The sequence below is a fragment of the Amblyomma maculatum genome, chromosome 6 (genome assembly GCF_055883805.1).
Source record: "Amblyomma maculatum isolate TAMU_Amacu chromosome 6, ASM5588380v1, whole genome shotgun sequence".
Lineage (NCBI taxonomy): Eukaryota > Metazoa > Arthropoda > Arachnida > Ixodida > Ixodidae > Amblyomma > Amblyomma maculatum.
The window spans coordinates 153,612,370-153,638,575 of NC_139349.1; the positions used below are offsets into that span (position 1 = coordinate 153,612,370).

The 26,206-nt window shown below is 47.8% G+C and overlaps 1 protein-coding gene across 1 annotated transcript in view; it reads left to right on the plus strand.

The window, feature by feature from the left end:
• The window catches only part of LOC146187094 (uncharacterized), a 37,555-nt gene extending 19,602 nt beyond the window's left edge, over positions 1-17,953 (plus strand). The window contains exon 4 of the mRNA XM_084608176.1: positions 17,822-17,953. Coding sequence (XP_084464302.1) covers positions 17,822-17,953 — 132 coding nt within the window. The remainder of the gene's footprint in view (positions 1-17,821) is intronic.
• Positions 17,954-26,206: the final 8,253 nt, after the last annotated feature.

A 26,206-nucleotide genomic window follows, 5' to 3' on the forward strand; every position in this document is an offset into this window, starting at 1 on the left:
CCGGTATCGCTCAAGAGGAAAGTATACAACAGTTGCATCTTGCCTGTACTCACCTATGGCGCTGAAACGTGGAGGCTAACCAAGAGAGTTCTATTTAAGTTGAGGACAACCCAGAGAGCTATGGAACGAAAAATGGTAGGGGTAACATTAAGAGATAGAAAGCGTGCAGAGTGGGTCAGAGAAATAACTCAAGTTACCGACATTCTAGTGGAAATTAAGAAGAAATGGACATGGGCAGGACATGTAGTGCGAAGAGAGGATAACCGATGGTCGCTGAGGGTAACAAACTGGATTCCAAGGGAAGGAAAGCGTAGCAGGGGGCGGCAGAAAGTTAGGTGGGCGGATGAGATTAAGAAGTTCGCAGGGGTCAAGTGGATGCAGCTAGCACAGAACTGGGTTATGTGGAGAAATATGGGAGAGGCCTTCGCCCTGCAGTGGGTATAATCAGGCTGATGATGATGATGATGACTTTATATCTATGTCTGGTGGTAGCAGTGGTATCGTTGGTAGTAGTAGTATTCATGGTAAAGGGTTAGGAAATAAGGATGGAATTGGTCTGGTTCTCAGTCTGGGACGCGCTCGACCTGAAGCCGCCGCCTGAGCTGTCTCAACGAAGAACCTTCGGGCTGCGAGGTCGAAGCTGAACAGCGTCTCCTCCGAATCCGCCAACGTTGGTTTTGTGTACGGGTCATGGCTTAGATGTCTTGGCAAGCTCGTCATACCATGTGCAAACTTCGAATTTGTGGCCGCAAAACTTGCACTGCACTGCTGAGGAATCTGGGTGAAGAGTGTGAGATAAAGCTGGCTTGCTGCCGGAGGGATTTACCAATGCCTTATATGGCACTCTGGCTTACCCGGTCCGTTAGAGAGTCCCGGGAGCGTTTGAGAAGTATCTCAAGGTATGTAATGAGAGGCTGAGGGTGGCCATGTGAGGGAGTCATTGAGGGATCATGGGAGGAATGCTGGAGCAGCGGCGCGTGTGCGCTCGCTTCCATCTACGCCTTAATGACCAGTGTTAGAGGTGGGACTCGGGTGCCGCTGGACGGATCCTCGGCCGCATCGAGACCCGCTCCATGCACCTCAGGAAGAAGTGCCGCTGAGCGAAGGAGTTGGGAGTAGAAGGACGAAAACGTGGTTTATTTACATTGTTAGTAGTATGAAAGAACTCCGGAGAAGAACTGATGATGCCCGCATACACACAGTTTTAAAGGGTCCGTGTTCCCCAGGTTCCCTAGGTGAAGGGCGGGCTCGTCGTCGAGGGAGTGTCCTTATCACTAATGTCACTCAAACTGACACACTATATGCTGACACACTCTCACAGACACGCCCCGTCGAAAGTTTAGACTTGGTGGGGAAGGCGGAAGCCGCTGTGGTGGGTGTAGAGGGCAGCACCCGAGGATCTCGCTGTCTGCCGGCGCCGCATAGTCTGGGACACACCTGTGTCGAACGAGCCACCGCGCGCCGTCGGCAAGGCAAATCGGGGAAGCGTTGACTGACTGCCGGCGCATCATGACTGGGCACAAACATCTGCGTCACAAGGGCCGCCGCGCGCTGTCGGCCAGACGAAGGTAGAAGAAGGGGACTGAGGGTACTGACCCATGCGGGAGACGCCGGGATCCACTTGAACCCTTTTGTTTCCCGATGGCCCGACTTTGACCGCGGTCGCCGTCCGGCCGAACACCCCACGTTCCTTTCCGGGGGGGGGGGGGGGGGACTTCTTGTCTCGATGGCTGAAAGCGGCCGCTCTCGCGCCAACCCGTTGTCGCCATCCTTAACACCAGGCACTGTTACGACTTTGTGTGAAACCCAGTGCCTGGCTTGGGTTAAGATGCTGCGGGTGAGGGGAGATACGCGCACTGACATCGGACAGCACACGGGCGCCCAACTTTGCAGTGGAATCGAAAAGCTAGGCGCCCGTGTGCTGTGCGATATCAGTGCACGTTAAAAATATCAGGTGGTCGAAATTTCCGAAGCCCTCCACACGTTGTCCCTCATAGCCTGAGTGGTTTGGGACGTTAAACCCCAGAAACTAAACCAAACCAAAGATATAATATCTTGGATGTAGTTCCTGCAGGGTTCTGCGAGGCAACAATGCGTGTATACGTGTGTTGAGGCTAATGCAATCGCTGCCCCCTCCACGTGTGTGATGTCTGAATTGCTAGCCGTTAGGTGCGCTACCATGCTGTCCATGCGAGTGATGGCAAGTGCTGCGAGGCCCTCGTAGGGACCCGCACCCTTCTTTTTCTCTGGAGTAGGTCTTGTCCGTCGTCTTGGATTGTGCCTTGCGTCATAGCGGATGGCATACGATATGCACATTACGTGGTACAGGGGCATGCATCGAACTTGCCACTCCATTTCGTGGGTATTCGTGGGTGATTGTTCTATCGCTTTTGCGTGGTGTTCGGATAGGTAACGCTGAGCTTTCGGAGTACATCTTGTCTGATGGTGGTGGCAGAGAAGCTGGAAGTTTACGTCAGGAAAGGCGAGGCCCTCAGATGTGCTGGCGATGCCATGTTTAAGGAACCGGGCGCTAGACACTTTGAGGTGGAGTCCTAGCGCCCGCTGGTAGACCATGCGAAACATGGCGTTGAGATGCTTGAGGTCGCACTTACGTGTTTAGAGGTAGGCGGTTGCGTAGGCTATGCTATTGACAAAAATGTTTTGTTCTCTCTGATACCACGCTTATTCGTAATGTGCGAGATCACCCTGCTGACTTGTACGCAAGTCGCGCGAAGCTTGGTCATAACTGTGACGTTGTCTACTTTTTTAATGACGCACAACCTTAGGATGCGAGCAGTGTCTGCTTCGGGAGGGGATGTGTTGTGAGCATTGGTTTGGATCGGTTACTTGGTGCCGCGGGGGGCATGGCTACGAGTTCTGACTCGGTAGAGGAACAAGTGAGACATCAGAGACGTAGGTTTGCACTGTGTTGACGGGTTACCGGAGTGCACCCGCAATCTCTCTTGCTGCCCAAATAGGGATACTATCTGCATACACGATATGATATATGTCTTTTATGGCGTTATGGTATACCGGTAGGTTGATAGAGCCAGGATAAATATTAGAAGAGGGGGCACGCTTGCGCTCCGACGGTAAAAGTACGATGTGACAGCGTTAAATGCTCCTATTAGTAGTTCCCATGGGTGTCCTCCTTGGCTAACGCGCATTTTTCACCTAGTTTCATCACTATTCCTCTACTTTTTGCTTCGGTTACCTCTCAAAATATTCTTCGGAATATAGTCGGATAAGCTACCATAATATGTGAAAGACCACTAGATATAGGTATAAAGCGTCACTTTAGCTTCGTCCAAGCGGTGGCAAGTGTGAATGACAACAATGGTCCCGGATGGTTCGATTCCTGTTCCTCCCATTTGATTTGAGAAGCCAAACTCCTGCCAAATCACCCTTGTCCCATCGTCGCGTGACGCCGCACGAACATAAGAGCAGACAGTGCCCGGCCACGTCGGCTGCCAACTACCCTTCCGGAGACTTGGCCGCAGTTTTCGCTTACAACGATGACACCTGCGTTTTCATGGAACGGGACCATTAACGTTTCCGCATTAATAAATAAAGCAGGGAGAGCACCGCTCCTTGTGGTATGCCATATAGGGACTTTGTGAATGTGTTTGGATCTAGTATCGCCCACTTCGTTATAAGTTACAAGTGCAGAAGCCGCAGTGGATACTTCGGAGATTGATAAATATTTCGGAGCACTTGACGTTATCGAATTCCTCTTCAGTTTCAGGGCCAGCTGGACACATGAGCCTCGTTTGCAGGTAGAGTCGATGACCTCATGGTTGAGTTGTAGGAGCCCTTCTTGGACAACATTATGTTCAACATTATGCACAACGCGTTGATAGATAGCTTCACAACCCGAACATGGTAGGTTTTCTTCTAAGTAGCGGCAGAAGCGGAGCTGTAGAACTTTCTGCGTGAGCTTTCCCACTCAAGATGTGAGGGATATCTGGCCTATTTTAGCGATGTTGATTTTTTCCCAGATTTGGGAATGAAACTTGCGTCTTCCATTCTTGCGATTGTTTCACGGTGCAGCAGCGCGCTCGTTGTATATTGCGCAAGGTCCTATAGTTTTTGTCTGTTCAGGTGAGGAAGCTGGCCTGCTGTGGTATAGTGTCGTGGCCTGAGCCAGTGTTATGGCGTAGTGCAATGAGTGCGGCTTGTATCTCGCTGACTTCGAAGTAGCGGTTGAGATCTGGGTCGTCGTTGCCCTCGTATTCTGTCGGGAAGGGGAAGGTGAGTGAGAAAATCGGATGATACAAAGGTAGGTGATGGCAAGGGTGCCAATTATTTAACTCTTCATCTCTCTTTTGGAAGCCGTGGAGGGCCATTCTGAAATTGTGATGCTGATAACTTTGAGATTTAGAATGATCTATCATGCATTTGAGGCAGTTTCAGGTTTATTTTGCGCCGAAGCAATACCGTAGCGCTTGTTGCGTGAGTTGTGCTACTACCTTCCCGTTGTGGCGTTAGATTTTCCACCAAGGTGCGAGGCTTCGCCTTTGCTGCTAGATATGCTGGATGTGGTTATTTACGGCTAGGATGTCTGACGTGGTTTGTAGTGTGCGTGGGAATTATTTAGTGGTGTCGATGAATGCTCAGACACATGTTTTGTGGTTCTGAATTTCTAGATAAGCGTGCGGGCCTCTGAGGCACTGAACGGCATCCAATCCATAATGAGAGCTTGCCCTCCCCCCCCCCCCCCCTCTCCTTGTGCGATGTTTCCTTGAGGCGAAGGTATTACTTAATAGGCAGTGATCGCTGCCACGGCTTCCGGCTTGTTACGCCATTGGGAATGTTTGGCATTCTTTACTCAGCAAAGTTAATGAATGTGCCTCTGGAGACGCTGTAGCCTATTTCTGAGGGCACGCGATCAGTGCGGCGTGAGAGATGGCCATCACCAATCTAGGACCATGCACTTTCTGATTAGTGTAACTCTGAATACAGCTATGGGCTTTGAAATTCTCGAAATTTTCGACTATGACGAGAGGAGCTGCTTCGCCATCTCTGCAGCCTTTTGAAGGACCTCGTCAAGGTCACCGTTTTGTGTTGCTGTCGATTGCCGACACATAGGCCTTTTTACTGGTAGGACAGCTTGGCAGTGGCTGAACAAATGCGCATTCTATCCCGGTTGTGAGCTCGAAATGAATCATAAATGGTGTGCAGTTCTTGTGATCAAAGTATATGTACGTATAAGGCTTACTTCGGCGTTTACTAAGAGAAGTTGGTTTCACCTTGACGTTAACGTCTCAAAGGGCTATAATTTAGGGTTATGGGTTTAAGTATCTATGTATTGCTGTAGTGACGTTCTCTTAAATGCCCTTTTGTTCAATTTAACAAAAATGCTGATAATTTATTGAATGCTGATTCTATCTATATATACGATTTATGGTTTTAGGAATGGTTTGCGACCACATTTCACGAGCTGTGAAAGTTTGCTATTGGGCGTTGCCTGAATAGTCTTATGCTATTAAATAACAGGCAATTTGCTATGGCGCTATGTTCAGCGTCAGTAGGTAATGGAAGTTGGGCTGTCTTCTCCCCGAGGGCCCCGAGGTAGGTGCTGACGATTTTGTGCATAATTATTTCAATACACTCTCTAAGGTCTTTATTTGAGGGGTTGGGATCTGCAATAAGCGAGGGGCTTTCATTTGGTCTGCGACCAGTTGCTGTGGGAAGGTATTGTTATTGTTAGGCAAGAGCGTATTGTGTTAGCCTACGACTGCATGTTGATAAAATAGGAGGGATATACAGGCCAAAGTGGGGAGATTAGCGATTACGCGGGAAGCAAAGTGCGAGTACGTGAGGAAGGATCCTCATAAGGAACCTCTAAATATTTGTCTCCATGGTGAATAATACACACTCGTAAGCTGCTACACAGACGTGAAAGGCCATCCGACACGAACCTAAAGCCCCGCTTTAACCAAGCCTCACGAATGTGCCAGCGTGGTGTATGAGTAGAATGCTCGACTTCAGATTTAAAAGTACCAAAGGGTTCGACTCCCATTTCAAACTGCGATCTCAGAGAAAATGTTCACCGCTGCGGTGGCTCAGAAGCCCTCTACTGCTTAACCAAAAGGACGCGCCTGTTCAATTCAGACCGCGGAGGCTGCTTTTCGATGGACGCGGAAAGCAAGCTACCTTTGTACTGTGCGATATCCGTGCACATTAAAGAACCCGCCAGCTGTTCGAAATTCTTGAAGCCCTCCAATATGGCGTTTATCATAGCCTGAGTCGCTTTGGGACGTCAAACCCCATAAACAAAACTAAACCATTTCTGGCCGGTGCAGATGGTTCTCGATGCAGGTGAAAAGCAAGGAGCCCGTGTACTGTGCGATCTAAAAGCACGTTAAAGAACGCTAGCTGGTTTCCGGAGCCCTCGACTGCAGTGTCTCTGATAGTTTGATGCGCTTTGATACGCCTTATAAACCAGATTAAATCATCAGAAGAAAGGCCTGAGATATAGGGCCTGCCAACGCGGCTGGTCATGTGGTTTGGTGATGCTACACAAGCGACGGACCAGTCGCCCAGGCAGCACAAACCATCGGACCAGTATTGGAGTTGGTTGGGAAAGAAAGGGTCCTATAGAGGGGCGGAAATTGCCAACATAGTGCCAATAATTGCCCATGGTTGGTGCTGTCTGAGTGGTGCCCGGGCACGTCACTTGCAAACTCTCACCTGTCAAAGGGTTGCTCGTGGTGTTTCGCTCACTACGCCGACACCTGATTTTCTGGTGAAAGGGGCCCTGAGCGCTGTCGCGGTATAAAGGCAACGCCGCTGGGCAACGCCATGTTTGTGTTCCCTTATTTGGTCGCTGGTCCGATTGTGTCTCAGTTTAGTATCCTAGTAATTACTCTTTGCTTGTGCGATCCAAGACAGCGCAAAACGTCGGTAAGCAGTTGTGTTCTAATGGCTTCTTGCCATCCCTTAGATCAACACCCGTTTCTGCGCTGTGGTTTGTTGAGTTAATAATAGCTATTATACGCTGTCGCGCTTTTTTTTCCAGCCCGACGTCAAGGCTGCTACGGAGCCCCTGCTGATTGAATGCGTGCGGTCGAATTGACTCACCCTACTAAAGAGTGTTAGCTCACAATAAATGTAAACAGGAATACACCTCTCTTCGGCTTGTTTTCTTGACTGCTTAGGTGGGTAGTTTTACACCAAAAGAGAAACTACACACACAAATGAGACAAACGATGTCAGCCCACCAGCATCTGGCTGCTCATCCTTTGTGTACAATGAGATACTGCCGGTAAGTCGAAGACGTCGAGTATATTCGGACAGTTCGCCAGACATCAAATAGTATTTTTTCAGGTTTGTATTTAGGTAGGGGTGAAAAGATGTCTGTCAATCCTACTATTGGCTTCCATCAGGGGTGTCTTGTTTACCTCCTCTTATTGCCTCTTATTGCAAAATTGCCTGCCTTCTCTAGGGTGCCTTCTCGAATATCCAATGCCCCCTGGCGTCTTATTACAGCCGTACCGGTGTCAGTATTATGTTATTGAAACCGGCCTGACCGCCCCAGGAGCACATGCTCTTGTGTGCCAATGCCTGGACAGGAAAGCCAGCTGAACCTCACACTCCCTTGTCACCATTACTGGGCGAAAACATTCCTTATTCTGATTTGTACTTGTGTGGGCAGAATGGAAAAGCGTAATTTCACCGTGCTTCGCCGCGTGGGAATCGATTTTACTCTAGAGGGTCAGGTTTTGTACCTGGCGCGGCGTCACCGACGACGTTTCCGACTTCAACCGGCGCTCTCCCGCGCGCTGAAAATGCCAGACTATATATATCATCTCTGTCTCGCTTTGAGTGACGGATCGAGCACGCACGTCGTCTCTTCAATACAGAAGTCAGGCGGAATCTGACGATCCGGTTGATATAGCTGGCCGGCCAGAATTTCTAAGAATCTTGCTCAACAACTCTTTCAAATCTCGGTCAGTACGTTTAAAAATGCTTAAATCTATGCCGTGTGTTCTCATCTAATTTTCTTTCCTTTATTCCTTTTCATTTTTACCGCTAATATAGTTATTTCAAATGGCTGTTAGCTGAGCACATATTCTGGCCTCATATTGTGGTTTCTGTCATGATAGCGTTCCGTTTTTTACCATTATTTTGTTTCACCGCGGTTACGCAGCAATTCCCCTGTTCTAATCTGCTCATTTCTTTTGGTTTCCTTTTTCTCTTCCACATTTTTTTATCAACTACTTGTATCAATGGGCTATTCTGTGTAGCACTTTGTTATATTTATTTATTTATTTTATTTATTTGTAGATACTGCAGCCCCTGCTGGAGCTATTGCAGGAGTGGGGTTAAGAATAATACATACTAAAATGACAAGGTGCAAAACTACTGCATGTGTTAGCATTAACACATGCACTGGATAAGATATGGCACAGACGCTGTGGAATGAAACGAAAAATGAAGCAACACAGAATAAACAACGAAATTAAAAAAAAGAGAAAAACCATGTGGCATTAAAAGCTGTTAAAAATGTGTACAATGAAAGAGATCGCGTTGTGGCAGGAATTGAGTTCCAGTGTTCAATTGTCCGGGAGAAAAAGCTGTGTTTGAAATTATCAGTACGGGCGAAGTATGGCTTTAGATTTAGGCTATGATGACTCCTGGTTGGTCGGAGAATATCTGGGGTGAGGTACACAGTTGGCGCTACTCGATAAACTGAATTAACGATGCAATGCAATACCTTCAATGAATTTATGTGAAGGCGCTCGGACAAGGGACAAAGGGCTGAGTTTCAAAGTAGACGCGGCACAAGTAGGTTAGAAATGGCGATCGTATCGACGATATATAAATCTGATTGCTTTTTTTTTTTAAGCTCTCGATGGTGTCTCGTTTCACAATGTTTATGAGGATTCCAGACTGAAGATGCGTATTCAAGTACCGGACGATATAATGATGTGTACATTAGTAACTTATTAGGAACTTCTGAGAAATGGTTAGTTGTTTAAAGCATAAATAAATAGCAAAGGGGACATGCTGTTAGTGAAAGACATAACTACAGTTTAGGTGAAATTTATTTTCATTGTCCAGGTACTACAACAGGCATAGAAACTAGTAAATGAGGCATTTAGTTGAAGATCATCGGGTGTGTGGCGCATATAGGCGTATTCGTGACATGGTATGGCGAGGTAAGTCATTAATGTATATAAGGAATAATCAAGGACCGAACACCGAGCCTTGAGGAACGCCGTATAATACATCTACAGAACCGGAATTAGTCGAATTGTAAGAAACGAACTGTGAGCGATGCAAAAGAAAATTAGCAATTCAACTAACCAAGCGAGTATTTTTTAAAATGGCTTTCAATTTGCATAGGAGATTAGAATGTAGTACAGTGTCAAAAGCTTTAGAGAAGTCTACAAATAAAGCGTCTACCTGGGCTCCAATGTACGGGGTAGAAAAAAGGTCGTGTGAAAATTCAATTAGTTGTGTTACGGTGCGGAAACCTCCTCAAAAACCGTGTTGAAAGTGAGACATGTTCAGTTCAGTTCAGTCGTTCAGTCGTGTCCGACTCTTCGTGACCCTATGGACCATGTCACGCCACGCTTTCCGGTCTCTCACTATCTTCCTAACATCACATAACTTCATCTGCAGTGCATAGAGGATGCCATCTAACCATCGCGTTCGCTTCCTACCCCTTCTCCGGCGACCCTCAACCTTTCCCAACATCAAATCTTTCTCCAGCGACTCCTCTCTTCTCATCAGATGACCAAAGTAGCTGAGCTTTAACTTTAGAATTTGACCCTCCAATGAGCAGTCAGGGTTTATGGTCGACAGTATCGACTGGTTTGATCTTCTGGCAGTCCAAGGAACTCTCAAGAGTCTTCGCCAGCACCACAATTCAAACGCGTCAATTCTTCGGCGGTCAGCCTTTTTCACAGTCCAACTCTCGCATCCGTACATCACAACTGGAAAGAACATAGCACGAGTTATACGGATCTTGGTTGGCAGACTAATGTCTCTGCTCTTTACTAGGCGGTCAAGGCTAACCATTGCTCTCTTCCCAGAAGCAGGCGTCTCCTAATTTCATGGCTGCAGTCTCCTTCCGAGGTAATCTTGGAGCCCAAGAAGAGAAAATCTGTCACAGCTTCCACTTCTTGTCCATTGATGCTCCAGGACTTGATAGGGCAAGATGCCATGATATTTGTCTTTTTAATGTTCAGTTTAAGCCCAAACTTCTCACTCTCTTTTTGTACGCGCATCAGACGTCTCCTGAGTTCCACTTCACTTTCTGCCATTAAAGTGGTATCATCCGCATATCTAAGGTTGTTGATACGTTTTCCAGCAATCTTCACTCCAGAAGAAGACTCGTCCAGACCGGCCTTCCTCATGATGCACTCTGCATATAGGTTAAACAGGCAAGGCGACAGTATGCAGCCTTGCCTCACTCCTTTCTCAATCGGAAACCATTCAGTAAGACCATGCCCAGTTCTGACTGTGGCGCTCTTGTCCTTCATACAGGTTCCTGAGGAGACAGATGAGGTGAATTGGAACTCCCATCTCTTGAAGAGCTTGCCACAATCTGCTGTGATCTACGCAGTCAAACGCTTTCGAATAATCAATAAAGCCGAAGTAGATGGGTTTCTGGAACTCTCTTGCTTTTTCCATGATCCAGCGAAGGTTGGCAATTTGGTCTCTAGTTCCTCTGCCCTTGCGAAACCCAGCTTGCACGTCCGCAAGCTCCCGATCCACATACTGCTACAGCCTACCTTGGAGGATTTTCAACATCACCTTGCTAGCATGCGAAATAAGCGTAATGGTGCGGTAGTTGAAACAATCTTTGGCACTGCCTTTCTTTGGAATGGGGATGTAAACTGACCTCCTCCAATCCTGTGGCCACTGCAGGGTTGTCCAAATCTTCTGACATAATGTATGCAGAATGTTAACAGCGTCATGGTTGAGGTTTTGAAGCAACTCAGCTGGAATGCCATCAATTCCACTAGCTTTGTTCTTAGCAAGGCTGGCTAAGGCCCATTCAACTTCACTCTTCAGGATGCCCGGCTCGAGATCAGTAATCACAACCGTCTTATGTTGGGCATGCACATTCGGGTCCTTCTTGCCCAGTTCTTCTGTGTATTCCTGCCACCTTTTCTTTATCTCTGAGGCTTCAGTGAGGTCCTTGCCTCGTTTGTCCTTTATCACGCCCAGCTTAGCACAGAAGCTTCATTTGATATCTTTGATTGTCTTATACAGAGCTCTTGTGTTCCTTAATTGGCTGTTGTCCTCAACTGCTTGGCACTGTATGTTCAGGAAGGCATTTTTATCTCTCCTTGCTATTTTCTGAAAATCCGCATTGAGAACCTTGTATCTTTCTCTTTCCCCCATAACTTTTGCCAACCTCCTTTCCTCAGCTATTTGCAAAGCCTCTTCAGATAACGAGTTTGCTTTCTTGCATTTCTTTTGCTTTGGAACTACCTTAGTAGCAACTTCTTGTATTATATCACCAACATCAGTCCACATCTCTTCGGGCTCTCTGTCGTCTAGATCTAATTCTTCCACTTCCACAGCATATTCTAATAGAATTTGATCCAGATCATACCTGAAAGGCCTTCTAGTTTTCTGCGTTTTTCTCAATCGAAGCTTAATTTTGGCAACAAGAAGCTGATGATCGGTGCCACAATCGGCCCCAGGCATTGTTTTTACTGCTTGTATAGCGCTTCTCCATCTCTGCCGGCAAAGAATATAATCGATCTGATTCCTGTACAGACCGTCCGGTGAAGTCCATGTGTACAGGCGCCTCTTGTGCTGTTGAAAATGAGTATTCGCTATGGTCAGGTTGTTTTCTTGACAAAACTCTACTAGTCTCTGCCCAGCTTGATTTGGCTCGCCAAGACCGAACTTTCCTATAATCCCGGATATTTCTTCACTCCCGACCTTAGCATTCCAGTCTCCTATGAGAAAAACGACGTCTGATGATGGGGTGTGGTCTAAAAGGCATTATAGGTCCGCATAAAATCTCTCAACGTCAGCTTCTTCAGCAGTAGTGGTCGGTGCATAGACATGGATAACTGTTATGCTGAAAGGGTGACCTTGGATCCGAAGTGAAATCATTCGGTCGTTTTTGGGGTTGTACCCTAGCACTGCTTTGCCCATTCTTCTGTTTACTATGAGAGCGACCCCATTCCTTCTCTTGGATTCGTGCCCACAATAAAAGACATAATTGGTCGCTGGAGTTAAATTCTCCCATTCCGGTCCACTTGAGCTCGCTGATACCCAAGATATCAATGTTCAATCTGTCCATTTCTCGCTTGACGACATCCAGTTTACCTTGCGTCATAGATCTCACATTGCATGTTGCTATGTGATATATCTCCTTGCAACATCGGACTTTCCGGTCGCTTCCCTACACATCCCCAACTGAGCGTCCTTTTGGCTTTAGCCCAGCCGCTTCATTCGTCCTGGAGCTACTAGGAATCGCCCTTTGTTCCTCCCCAGTAACATGTGGGACGCCTTCCAACCTGGGGGCTCATCTTCCGGCGCCATATCATTAATGGTATTGTGACTGGCCATAGGGTTTTCTTGGCAGGAAATACTGGAGTGGGTTGCCATTACCTTCTCCAGTGAATCACATTTTTCAGAACTCTCTGCCGTGACCTGTCTATCTTGGGTGGCCCTACACAGCAGAGCTCACGACTTCATCGAGTTTCGCAAGCCCCTCCGCCACGACAAGGCAGTGATCACGTTATTGTAATTCAAAGATTCAGTTATGTGTTTATGGATTATGTGCTCCAACATTTTACATGAGTACGACGTTAATGAGATAGGTCTGTAATTAGATAAAAACTGCTTGTTACCGGATATGAAAACTGAAAGCATCTTCGCTAGCTTCCAGGACGCTGGTACGACGCCACAGGTTAGCGACTCACGGAAGATGATCGTTAGATATCGAGCCGTTTATAATGAGTATCGAAGTAGAAATGAGTTGGGAATACCATCATGCCCATTTCATTTTTTTCATTCCAGCTTCAGTATTAAGTTAAGCACACCCTCTTCGCTAATTGTGATATCCCCAATCGAGGTTGCCGTGTCAGGAGGATCAAAAGAAGGAACATCGTTGGGGTCAGATAGAAATACAGATTGAAAATAGGCATTGAATGCATTAGCTATTTTTCCTGAATCATTAGTGGCTTCGTTATTAACGATGAAAGATAAAGATGCAGACTGTTTTGGCAGAACTGATTGCCAAAACTTGCGGGGATTGGATTTCAGAAGATAACCAAGAAGGCAGCTGAAAAAGCCGTCTTTCGCTAGCTTGGTTAGCATTCGAAGCTCCTTCTTTGCTCTAAAAAATTTGACACAGCTTGCAGCATTACTGAGGCGTTTCGTGCGCCTCAGGCGTCGAACACGGCGTGATGTATGCAAAATATGCCGATTCATCCAAGGAACCTTAGGGTTTTTCTTCTTGGTTTTGAAAGGAAAAAAAAGACACTGTATTAAGTTTTTAACAATGTTTTCCTAGTAACTTCCTGCTTAATTTAGCCCATTCATTTCCTGTCATGTTGTTATACCCCCATCTTTTTTTCTTGACTTTCGGACTTCTCCACAGCACCCTGCATCGTATCTCCTTCCAGCCAGCTGCAAACTTGTGTTTTTCTCTTTGTCCCTTCATCATGACAAATCTTTTTGACGCTCTCTTTTCAAGAAATCGCTTTTCCCGACTGCCATTTGTGCACTTTCTTCTAGTTGACTTTCCTAAATTTTATCTTGGTTGTTTTTCCTTTTTCTTTAATTTTTGATTGGGTTTGCTCCGAAAACTTCTGGTTGCTTTGTATAACATTTCTTTTAGTTTTTTTTTGTCTTGAGATTTTTACAGGAAAGGTTCGGTTGGAATATTGTTCACGCTTTTTGAGTTGAGGTCTGGCTTTCGCCAACAAGTGAAAACGAGTTCGGGACCGAAAGAAAGCCAGATGCTGTTATTGCCCAGGGTATGCATGTGTCTTCTAGACGGAGCAGATACTGCCGCGTGTGAGTCCAAACCGAGCGAGCGCATTGCCTGCCCGCCTAAGGGAATGTGCGACAGCGTTGCTAGAACCAGTTTCAGTTTGAAAACTCTCCGACTCCGGTGTACACCGCGGGCGGCACCTGACTGACGCAGTGGAGCGGAAGTGAAAGATGGTGCGCGATGGACGAAGAGCAACATATACGAGGTATTAACATTTCTGACGCAAAAATTTAAGTCTTGAATTTTTTATTTAGTAGCTGTGAGCTATGTAGTCACAAAACGATAATGAACTAATACATTACCTTGCAACCAATCATTCTTGATGTGTGGCAGCAGCACGCGAATGTTTGATTGGTTTTAGCCAACAGGGAAGACGATAATTATCGGGCATATTTCGAGCGATTTGTGCGAACAATCAAACGCCATACGGCTGCTTTTGAGAACCCGCCTGTGTGCGCACGTTTTAATAATAATAATAATAATAATAATAATAATAATGATAATAATAATAATAATAATAATAATAATAATAATAATAATAATAATAATAATAATAATAATAATAATAATAATAATAATAATAAAAGCTTTTGTACATATTCAAAAGCTTTGAGGGCAAATTTTGCAATTCAGCGATGTTTCCCCATCACACTTCGCAATTTGAATAGTGAAGTATGAAAATAGCGGCATGAGGAACTTCCGGTCGTGAAATTAGGCAGAATTAATAGGGAGTCTTCCCAGTTGTTGGCTGAGTATTGTAAAAGTAAATGAGTTTGTATGAATATTAAACAACGGGCAAGTTTAATTGACTAGCATTGCTTCTTTCTTGCCCGCCATGTAGAGAATACGTGAACATAATGTGTCCGCATTGGCTGTGTAGCTTATATAGAGTATGATTACGCTAAAATAATTGTTGTTTTCTGCTATTACCCGTTGATTAGTTAATTGCGATTATGCCGAACTTTCCCTGGCTCTCTCACTCTCTCTAGACACTTGAGAGTTCCTTGGACTGCCAGAAAATTAAATAAGTTGATTTTGGCTGGCGTAAACCGTGTCTGCTAATTGGGTGAAATTATAAAGTTAATGCTCAGCTACTTTGGTCGTGTGATGCAAATAGAGGAGTCGCTGGACAAAACTTTGATGCCGGTAAAGATTGAAAGACACAGGAGGAGTTTACGCAGCCAACGCAATGGTTATACGGCAACGTCGAGGCATTACAGATGACTCTATGTGATATTCGAAAGACAATGGGTTACCGGAAAGCTTGGCATGATATAGTTTATAGGGTCACGAAGAGCCGGGCACGACAGAACTGAACTGATATTGAACTTTATGCTACATCTTTAAGTCGTATGCTGTAGGATAGCTTACGTAAAGTATACTTGCACTGTACTGACTGTAGGCCTTATTGTGTTGTTAACTAGTCATTTATTTAAAATTGAACGTCACACTACAGCATCAAGTCCTATATTTTTGGATAGTTTATGACGAATATAATTGCACTTAACTAATTTAATACTCTTTACTGATTCCTGTAATTAGTTAAGTGTGAATAAATGCGAACTTTATGGTATCTTTCGCGAACTTTATGCTTTTTTATGCTTTATGATATACGCTATCTTTCGATAGCCTATATCGAGTACAATGTAACTACACCAATTTCAGGTAATATTAACTTTATTACCAATTAAATTTTATGCTACAGCGCCAAGTAATATATCATTAAAATCGATCTCCACGAATAGAATCTAAAGTCAAACGCCAAATCGCGGGAAAGCCATATAAGACCATGTATTAATCGAGCTAATGCTCGTCTAACTCGGTTAAAGGACGGAACAAAGGCGTGATAGGAGCACTTAACGCTCACGTATTCAGAGCACGTAAAGAGGCTTAAGTGCTCCCGGTAGTTCTATTATTCGCATACAGTCTTGCCCCGTCAATATGACCACCGGTAATTTGGACGATCCGAATTATGGACAGTTCTATTGGGACGAAACCTTTTCAATGTATTTATGTCTCGTTAATATGGAAACTCGCTGTCCGGACAATGGAATAATGCACGCGCCCCACTTGGGCCCATGCATTTTTGTCTGGTTAATATGGACACGTGCTAGAAAAAAAGCAAAGGAGTCCGAACGCAAGTTAAAGAAGGGCGCGCCACCCGCGAACCTACGCGACAGCCGATACGGCGGGATGCCTGAACGAGTCCTGTGGGGTTGCAAAGAACAAAATTAAGCTAAGCGGGCGTGTCGCCCTTCTAAGGGGGGGGGGGGGGGGGCGCAAGAGCCGAGAAGAACGTACACAGCAAACCGAGGGTTAGCGTAAAAAAGACCCTGAAAGGGGGGAACCAGGAGATTTCTGGGTGCAGCGGAAGTACCGCCGCAGTCAAGAAAACAGCAACATGTGGTTGCAATAAATTCTGCTGAACGTGAACAGAGAGGCCGGTAAAAGCGTAAGAAAGAAATGACAGGAAGAAAGACAAGTGCCTACAATGGCGGTGGGAACTGAAGTTTTCTTTCCCAAAGCGCAATGTGTATTCCATGAAGCCGTTAACGCTTTTCGGTGAGAGTTAAGACACACTGTTAAGACACAGAAACAGCACAAGGCAAAAAAGAAAAGAATCAGAAGAACGGAAAGGCAGAAAGGTTAATTAGGCAAAAAAGTGCACAGCATCAGGAGTCTGTAACCCTCAACTTGAGTCTGGCTTTTGGCATGGCGGGAGTTAAACGCAAAAGAATACAGCTGAACGCAGGCGCGAAGAAATCTGTGAATACAAGCGGCAAAAACCATCTCAGACAATCCAAGCTGCGAGGGACTAAGTCGCCGACCGTTTTTTCGGACTTGAAGGGACCCGAAAAATGGTCCGAATAATCGAACAGTCCGAAAAATCCGTGAAGCACAAAATATCACTTTATTCAGAGGAAATCGGCTTAAAAAAGTCGCCGATTTTACCTTGCGGCAAATTTCTTTTGCTGGCGACGATTTGCGCTTGTATTCGCGCCAAAGTTGTCGTTTCGCTGTACACGCTAGACAGCAAGTTCACAGCGTTCGTAATTTGTGCAAGCGATGGCTGTGGTAGGCCGCCCGAGTCGTCGTCGGAGTCCGACTCGTCTTCAGGTTGAGGAACCTGGCGTACAAGTTCGTCGTCCGTGAGGTCCGCACACATCGAGGCCGTCGTCCACTTCAACAAACTCGCGGAACGTGGACCCCGTTGGAATGTCCATTCCGTTCCCGCGAAGGTCAACGATGAGGTCTTCGCCACTGTCTGCAGTCAAATCCTCAGAATCGTTGCAGTCTTCTACGTCATCGACTTCATCGGCGGAGAATCCAGCGTGCCTGAAGCAATTAGCAATTGTTTCCGCTATCACTGCCTTCCACTCGTCAGCCAGCATGCTAACCGCCGCAAAAAGATCCCTGGCGTACTTTTTCCGGTTGTCAAAACAAAGGACTGCGCGCCGCAGAAGACGGGTCCGATAATGCACATTAAGGTTTTTGATCACCCCCTGGTCCATTGGTTGGAGCACGCTGGTGGTGTTTGGTGGCAGGTATTCGAGCCGAATGGCTTTCAGGTTGTCGAAGGTGCCGTGAGCCGCGCAGTTATCAACAAAAATAATAACTTGTCGCCCCTGCCGCTCGAAACTTCGGTCGAGTCGACGCACGTAATCTTCAAACAAAGCATGAGTGATCCATGCCTTGGAGTTGCTGCAGTACCACACGGGAAGGTTCTTCGCGCCCTTAAAACACCTAGGATGTTTGGATTTGCCTATCACAAGAAGTGGCAGCTTCTCAGTGCCAGTGGCATTTGCACCTACCATTACTGTTATCCTTTCCTTGCTGTGGCAGCCCCCTGAACAGGAGTCACCCGAAAAAGAGAGGGTGCGGTCAGGCAACATCTTGAAGAAGAGGCCGGTCTCGTCACAGTTGAAGGTGTCCTCCGGGCTGTACTGGCTCAACAAGGGCTTCAACTTCGTCTGACGGTAGTCTGCTACCGTGGCTGGGTTGGCGGCTCCGCTCTCCCCGCACATCTTCTTAAAAGACACAACGTGTCTCTTCTTGAAACCGCGGAGCCATCCGTCCGTGAACTTGAATTTTTCAATTCTCATTTTCACGGCCAGGGTCTCTGCCTTTTCCTTCAACGTGTCGCCCGACACTGGAAGGTTTTTCGCTAAAGCAGCTTTAAGCCAGAGTAGCAAGGCCTTCTCGAATTCGGGATGGTCGCCTTTCCTGTCGTTCTTCTGGCTGCTGCTGTGGGACGCCTCAAAGGCGGAAAAAATCTTCTCCTTATTTTTCACGTAATCCGAAATAGTTTGCTTCGACAGTGCGAACTCCTTGGCCACGTCAGCCTGCGTTCGCCCACTCAGCACTAGCTTTATGATCGCTGCCTTTTTCTCAAGGGTCATGGTAGAATAGCTCCCACGCTTCTTTGACGGACTCGGCAGCACCGGCGGGGCCATGTCCACAGCCCGAGTGCGCACCACACCGCTCGTCAAACACGCAAAAATGAGGCACTTTTCGTTCAGAGCGGTGGAACCGCCGGACGCAATCACAAAACGGCCAAAGGATTGACGGCGCGCCACTCGGTTGACGCGGTCGGAGAAACTCGTGTGACAACACGGCGGACGTATGAGACAAAGCACAAAGAGATAGCTGCCTGCGTCAGCGTTGGCGACAAAAGCAGGTTGACGGCGATGACAATCCGACTGCCACCTCGAAGTGGCAGAGATTGCAGGGGCCTCTCCTGGCAAAACTGGGGCACCGAAACCATGTCAAGCCAATCCAACTGCAGAGCCAATCCACCTCAATCCAAGATGGCGCTTGTTGCGTCGGCGAAAAGCCGATAAGATGGCAGATTTTGGCCTGCAGGGTACTGAAATTAGTCCGAAAAATCGAACTTTCGGACTTTTAAAGTCCGAAATATCCGTCGCGAATATGTATGCGCTTCTAAGGGGTGACTGACGGTGCCTCACCGAAGTCCGAAATATCCTACAAGTCCGAATTATTGGAGTCCGAATTACCCGTCAGCTACTGTAGTATCGGCAGCTCAGCTGTTTCCTCGCCTAAGGAGAATCTCAAGCAGCTACTTCGCGGCTACTTTGCTCAGTGAAGAGGCCATTTTGGATGTGACGGTGAGTAGAGAATCAGACGTTGATTCATCGGCCAGTGAGGAGTTCGTGCTCGAAAGTTCGACCAAAACAAAGCCCAACATCACGGGTATCATGGTAAGGCAGTCGCTTCAGACTGCACTACAATTTTTCGAAGACAACAATGACAAGAATAATGCACTCAAAATTGCCGGTGTTTTGTGAAACTTTAAGTCCAGTGCACACCATTATGTACAAAAGCAGTCGTTAATTACAATTCTCTTTTCTCAATAAAATCCTTTTTTGCTTTTATTCATGACTCGTTATTATGGATGACTCACTTTACGGACAGTTTTGGTCGGAAACCAAAGTGTTCATATTGTAAGGTAACGCGAAGGTCGGACTTGGGGAATCAGGCTTTATTGCAGACCTGAAGCCTTGGTCGCACACTGCAGCCAAACACACTCCGCGATGACGATGGGTATCTACAAGAGGGAGCAGGATGAAGATGAAGCAGCACTACGGTGGCTGCAGCACGTTCAGCCGTGTGGAAGAAGAAGCGCCACACAGTGCTCACACTATTTCGCCCGCGCAGTTGAAGCGGCCAGCCTGGCCGCAGTTAGTCCGCAGGATTGCGCCGAATAAAAGGTTTCATACGTGAAACGTGGACAACTTCAGTGCCACGGTAACGACTGTCCGGAGGAGGGTGAAGAGGAGAGACGCGATAGTTGACCGGGGAGGTTTTTGCAAGAACTGTGTAAGGACCAATGTAACGGTGCTGTAACTTGTCAGAAAGACCAGGAGTGCGTAATGGGGTCCAAAGTAACACCTCGTCGCCGGGACGGAACGAAACTTGGCGATGGGTTGCATCATAGCGGCATTTGCGGTCTTCCTGGCTGGCTTCCGTGTTGACGCGAGCAAGCCGGCGAGATTTGGCCACTCGGGAAAGGAACTGGTCAGGAAGAGAGGGCGAGGAACTGGCATGTGTAGAAAGGAAAGAGGCGTCAAGAAAGGTAGCAGGAGAACGGCCGTAAACGAGGAAAAACGGGGTGTAACCTGTGGTCCGCTGTACAGCCGTATTGTAGGCGAACGTAACAAAAGGAAGTATTACGTCCCAGTTTCGGTGGTCCTGGTCGACGTACATAGACAACATGTCAGAAAGCGTGCGGTGGAACCGCTCAGTCAACCCATTGGTCTGCGGGTGATAGCTGGAGGTCAATTTGTGATGTGTGGTTGAGGCCTCAATAACTTCGGCTACAATCGTCGACAGAAATGTCCGACCACGATCGCTGAGAAGCACTTGAGGGGCCCCATGACGCAGTACGAGCGATTCCAAAAAGAAGGTCGCGACCTCATGTGCTGAGCCATTAGGCAGGGCAGCGGTCTCAGCGTAGCGTGTTAGGTGGTCGACGGCGGTGACGATCCAGCGATTACCTCGTGCGGACAATGGAAGTGGCCCGTATAAGTCTATGCCAACAACGGCAAAAGGAGTAGCTGGGCAAGGTAGCGGCTGTAGTAGGCCAGCAGGAGGAGAAGTTGGCCGTTTGCGGCTCTGACATGGCAGACAAGAGGCGACGTATTTTGCCACACTTGAGGCGAGGCCTGGCCAGAAGAAACGGGTTTTCACGCGGTGGTAAGTTTTATGAAAGCCTAAGTGACCGGCTGTAGCATCATCGTGGAAAGCCGCCAGGATACGGGTGCGAAGCGCTTTCGGAATAACGGGGACCCAACGGGTGCCTTCAGAGCAATAAATATAACGGGACAGCACGCCGTTGTCAAGTTTGAAATTTTGGAGTTGTCTGCGCATCCTAGCGGTAGGAGGGTGAGAAGCACCGGTGAGAAGGTTGATTAGGGAAAGACAGTAGGGATCGGCTTGCTGGTGTGAAATAATGGCGTACCGATCTGGAGCAGCGGCAGGAGTAGCACAGGGGATGTTTGGAGCTCTGGACGACATTGCGACGCCGAGGGTGCACGCAGGAAGGCGCGAAGAAGCACTAGGTGGTGATTCTGGGAGCGGGCAGCGGGAAAGAGCATCGGCATCTCGATGTTTGCGACCTGATTTGAATATGACATCGAAGTGGTATTCCTGCAAACGCAGAATCCAACGGCCAAGGCGTCCAGTCAAATTTTTGAGGGTTGATAACCAGCACAGAGCGTGGTGATCGGTAACGATCGTGAAATGGCGGCCGTAGAGGTAGGGGCGGAATTTCTGAACTGCCCAAACGACGGCGAGGCACTCTTGCTCTGTGATAGTGTAGTTGCGTTCCGCTGGTGTTAGAGTTCGACTGGCAAACGCAATTACTTTTTCCCGAGAAGCGGTGTCACGTTGCAGAAGTACGGCGCCGATACCGAGGCCGCTGGCATCGGTGTGGAGAATGGTAGCAGCAGTGTCGTCGAAGTGAGCGAGAACAGGGTCCGAAGTGAGGGCATTCTTTAGGGTTTGGAAAGCTTTTTCGCATTCTTCGGACCAATTGAAAGTAGTACTGTCGGTAAGGAGGCGGTGGAGCGGTGCAGCAATGGTAGCGAAATTGCGAATGAAACGGCGAAAGTACGAAGACAGGCCAAGGAAACTGCGTAGTTCCTTAGTCCGTTGAGGGCGTGCAAAGTTCAAAACTGCAGCAAGCTTGTCAGGGTCGGGTCGAATGCCATCGCGGCTGACGAGGTGGCCCAGGATCTTGATTTCTTTCTTGGCGAAATTACACTTTTTTGTGTTCAGCTGGAGACCGGCGGATGCTAGGCACGTTAATACTTGATCAAGGCGGCATAAATGATCAGAAAAAGTCGCAGAGAAGATAACTATGTCGTCCAGGTAGCACAAGCATGTTTTCCACTTAAGTCCTCTAAGAACAGTGTCAATCATGCGCTCAAACGTAGCGGGGGCATTACAAAGTCCAAAAGGCATGACATTGAATTCGTAAAGCCCATCGGGAGTAGCGAATGCGGTTTTTTCTTTGTCGGCTTCGTGCATCGGTATCTGCCAGTAACCGGAACGCAAATCCAAAGTGGAGAAATATTCGGCGCCCTGAAGACAGTCGAGGGAGTCGTCAATTCGTGGCATAGGGTAAACGTCTTTGCGAGTGACTTTGTTAAGTGCGCGGTAATCAACGCAAAAACGCACGGAGCCATCCTTTTTTTTGACCAAGACGACCGGAGATGACCAGGGGCTAGCTGATGGCCGAATAATGTCTCGTCGGAGCATATCATTCACATTATCTTCTATGATTTTACGTTCTGATAAGGAAACACGATAAGGGCGGCGGCTAACAATAGAAGTACCTTCTGTAATAATGCGGTGCTGTGCAGAAGACGTTCGGCCCAAGGTCGGAGAAGTGACATCAAAGGAGGCTTGGTGTTTTCGAAGTAATTCCTGCAAAGCTTGGCGGTGAGTCGCAGGAAGGTCGGGATTGATGGTGCCAAAGAGAACACAGAGAGAAGCATCAGAAGAAGCTGCTGGTGAGGAAGAGGGGGCGGTAAGGGTGGTGAGGGACACCGGGTGAATGTCCAGGGCACAAGGAAAACATGTCCCTTTAGTCAGCACAATGGGCTCTGGCGAAGTGTTCGAAGCAGCGACAAGCGCTGTGCCATGCTCAAACCGAACAAGACTTGGTGGTAGCGCGATTCCACGGGTCAGATGGCGATCAGAAGGCACGATTAGCACATCTCCGTTATCAATGTCAGTAGCAGTAAGCGCAACAAGTTGTTCGCATCCAGGGGGCAACACTGAGTCAGTAGCGGCAAGTAGGCGATAACGGGGCTCGGGAGGTTCAGAAGACGGATCGCTCTCGGTCATGTAAATGACCCTGTCGCGACACGAAATGCTGGCTGATGCGGCAGACAGAAAATCCCAGCCTAAAATAATTGGGTGAGCGCAGGGTGACATCACGGCAAATTGTACATGGTGGCGGACACCATCAACAAAAACTCGCACAGTACACTTAGCAGAAGGCCGAATTATTGCACCATTAGCTCCACGGAGTTCAGGTCCATCATAAGGCGTTTTCACTTTTCGCAAGCGGGAGCACAAGTCAGTGTGTATCACAGAAACAGCGGCGCCCGTGTCAACCAAAGCCTCAACAGACAAACCTTCAACCCGCACTAAAATAATATTCCAGGGACGTTCCGGAGGATTTTTGGGATGGTCGAAGAGTGCAGTTTTCCCTCCTAAAACTGCAGTGGTCAGTTTTCCGACAAGCGGGGGGTCGTCAGAGAAGCTTGACGGAGAGGCGAGGTTGAGCGGCGAAAAGGCGAAGTAGAACGGCGTCTTGAAGGCCTGTAACCAGCAGGCGGAGCGGGGCTTTCTGGCGGGGGTGATGAACGTCGGGGATAATCAGGGAATGAACGGTGGTTAGAGCCGGAAAAGCGAGGAGGGTAGTCTGCTTCAAATGATTCGTAGCCGCGGCGTTCATTCTGGAGCCTGCGACGACAGAAGCGGGTAATATGGCCTCGGTACCCGCAGTAATAACAAACAGGGCGGGCTGGGCGCCAGTTAGGGTAGTATGTCGGCGCCGCGGCAGGTGGTGCCAATGCAGCGACATGAGCAGTGGTAGGCGCCGGTGGCGTAGGCGCTCCAACTGCAGGCGGCAAGGATGTGACCTGGGCGTACGTTGGCGCCTGACAGATGGTAGGAGCGACCGATGTTGGCGGGCAATAGGTCATTGAGGCCAGCTCTTCTTTGACAATGCTACGCAGGCCGGCACTTGAAGGATGTGGCTCAGATGCAGGGCGGCACAAATTACCTTGAGCCGAGAGCTCTTCACGAATTAATCCGCGAATAAGAGCACGGAGGTCAGCTTCGGCAGTGAAACCAAATGAAGTGGGATCAGGCTGCAGGCGTATTGACTGTAGTTCGTCAAGGCGTTGACAGGTCGATATGATGGCGTCAATTGTGGTAGGGTTCTGCACGGCCAGGGCGTTATAGGCGAGTGGCCCAATACCTTTAAGGACGTGCCGAACCCGCTCGGCCTCTGACATGGTGTCATTTATGCGCCGACAAAGTGCTAGAACATCTTCGATATAAGAGGTATAGGTCTCATTGGACCGCTGAAGTCGGGCTTCTAGCTTCTTCTTGGCGGACTCCGTGCGAACAGTAGGAGCGCAGAAAATCTGGCGTAACTTTTGTTTAAAGGTAGCCCAGTCAGGAATCGTCGATTCATGATTTAGGAACCACGTTTTGGCCACATCCGTCAAATAAAAGGACACATTAATTAGTTTAAGCGAATCGTCCCACCGGTTGAAAGCACTGACCCGGTCGTAGCTGTCGAGCCAGTCATCAGCGTCGTCGCCTTGGAGACCGGCGAACATCTGCGGGTCGCGCTGACGGCTGCTGACAGTCCAAGTGGCAAGGGGAGCTGGAGTCGAGTTGGTAGAAGCCGAAGTAGCGGAGTGGCCCTCTTGAGTCATGACGATGGTGGTCGGGGTCAAACGGCGGCCAGAACGAAGCTCCAGGTGGATGCAGGTGACGAAGCAGCGGGGAAATCAAGGCGCACCTCCACCACGTGTAAGGTAACGCGAAGGTCGGACTTGGGGAATCAGGCTTTATTGCAGACCTGAAGCCTTGGTCGCACACTGCAGCCAAACACACTCCGCGATGACGATGGGTATCTACAAGAGGGAGCAGGATGAAGATGAAGCAGCACTACGGTGGCTGCAGCACGTTCAGCCGTGTGGAAGAAGAAGCGCCACACAGTGCTCACAATATTAACGACGCGCGACTGTATTAATTTCATTCAGACTTTTGTACATACGTGGCAAAGAGACATGCTTTGATATATTAACATCTTCAGATATGTATGCAAGGCAAGATAATATAACACATGGGGATTGCAATAAGATTACACCTATTATGCGGTGTGATGCAAAACGTGCATGCATGTAAAGAGAAAAAAGACGGCCAAACAAGTGTAGTCATGCACTGACCCAAAAGTTTACGATATATGCACACGCCTGCATAATACAGGGGAATAAGCGCGATAACAGATTTTTCTCTCGCGTTCTTAAGCTCCTAACTTGCTCTAAAAATATAGTTTTCTGACAAAAATCTAGTTTAAAAGTGCCGGCGCACCACTAAATAGTATTTCTTGAATTGCACGGCAAATTTGTCATAGTGCGCTTCACATCCAGCTCGAGCAAATGAGCAGTGGCAGAGTTCGTCTCCAGTTAAACCAGAGAAGGTTTCTAAAAACCTTTCCTGAGTCAGGTGCTTACCCAGCCAAAAGCACCGTTAAAGATCTGAAAGCATGCTTCAGGGTATCGCATGCCACCTGTGCACACGCGCTGACTGGTCCCGAGGCGGCCGGCAAGCACGGCTTGGCCGCCGCCGTCCATGCAGCATGTGGCGTCAAGCGGTGCCCTCAAAGCGAGTGAACAACAAAAAAGCCAGTGTTAGAGCAGTAAGCATGCGCAGTGGCGAGTGCGGATTCAGACCACGGCAGCGGATCGAGCAACGCTCTCTCTATTATGTGTCGGGCGCATAATGTTTGGATAAAAACAGAAATAGAGGGGCCCTCTTTGGATCCAAAGAAAGGAGGAAAAATACTTAAAAAGAATCTGAAAACCCAGTATAATCAAAACAACCAGGAATTACACATACTGTTGTCATTAGTGTCTCACCATGAATAATCAGAAAGAAGCACCAAATGCTTTATTTCAGAAGAAAACTAAAGGCGCCCTTGTAAGTCTATCGCGTGCATTTTAGCATTTAAGCAAGACACGCTGCTTCCCTTTTGCAGTCTCAGGCCCCCAAGCTTGTTTTTATAGGCCGTCGAGAGCCGTTTAGAAAGGCAGAAAATATACATGCGCAGATAATTCATACTGGGGAACAGCGCAACAAAGCAGGGAAAAGAACGAGACAAGCGCTGACTATCAACTGGGTTTATTGAATGACGTAAGCGAAACATATAAAGAGAAACCAAGGTATAAAACATAAAACGTCAGGGACACTTAGGGGGGACTGATTAGGCCAAGGTGGTTCTAAGTGGTCTAAGAAGGCTAGTTTTGAGTCTTGCTGTCGGTATACGTTTGCCCTGAATTCAACTTTGCAAACCCATACGGTCGGCCGCTGTTGGTTCATAACTTCGTTGAAATCATTGTATTGTTAACCTCTTTTGAAAGCATTCAGCATTGAGATCGGCCCATCCACCGCCATTGG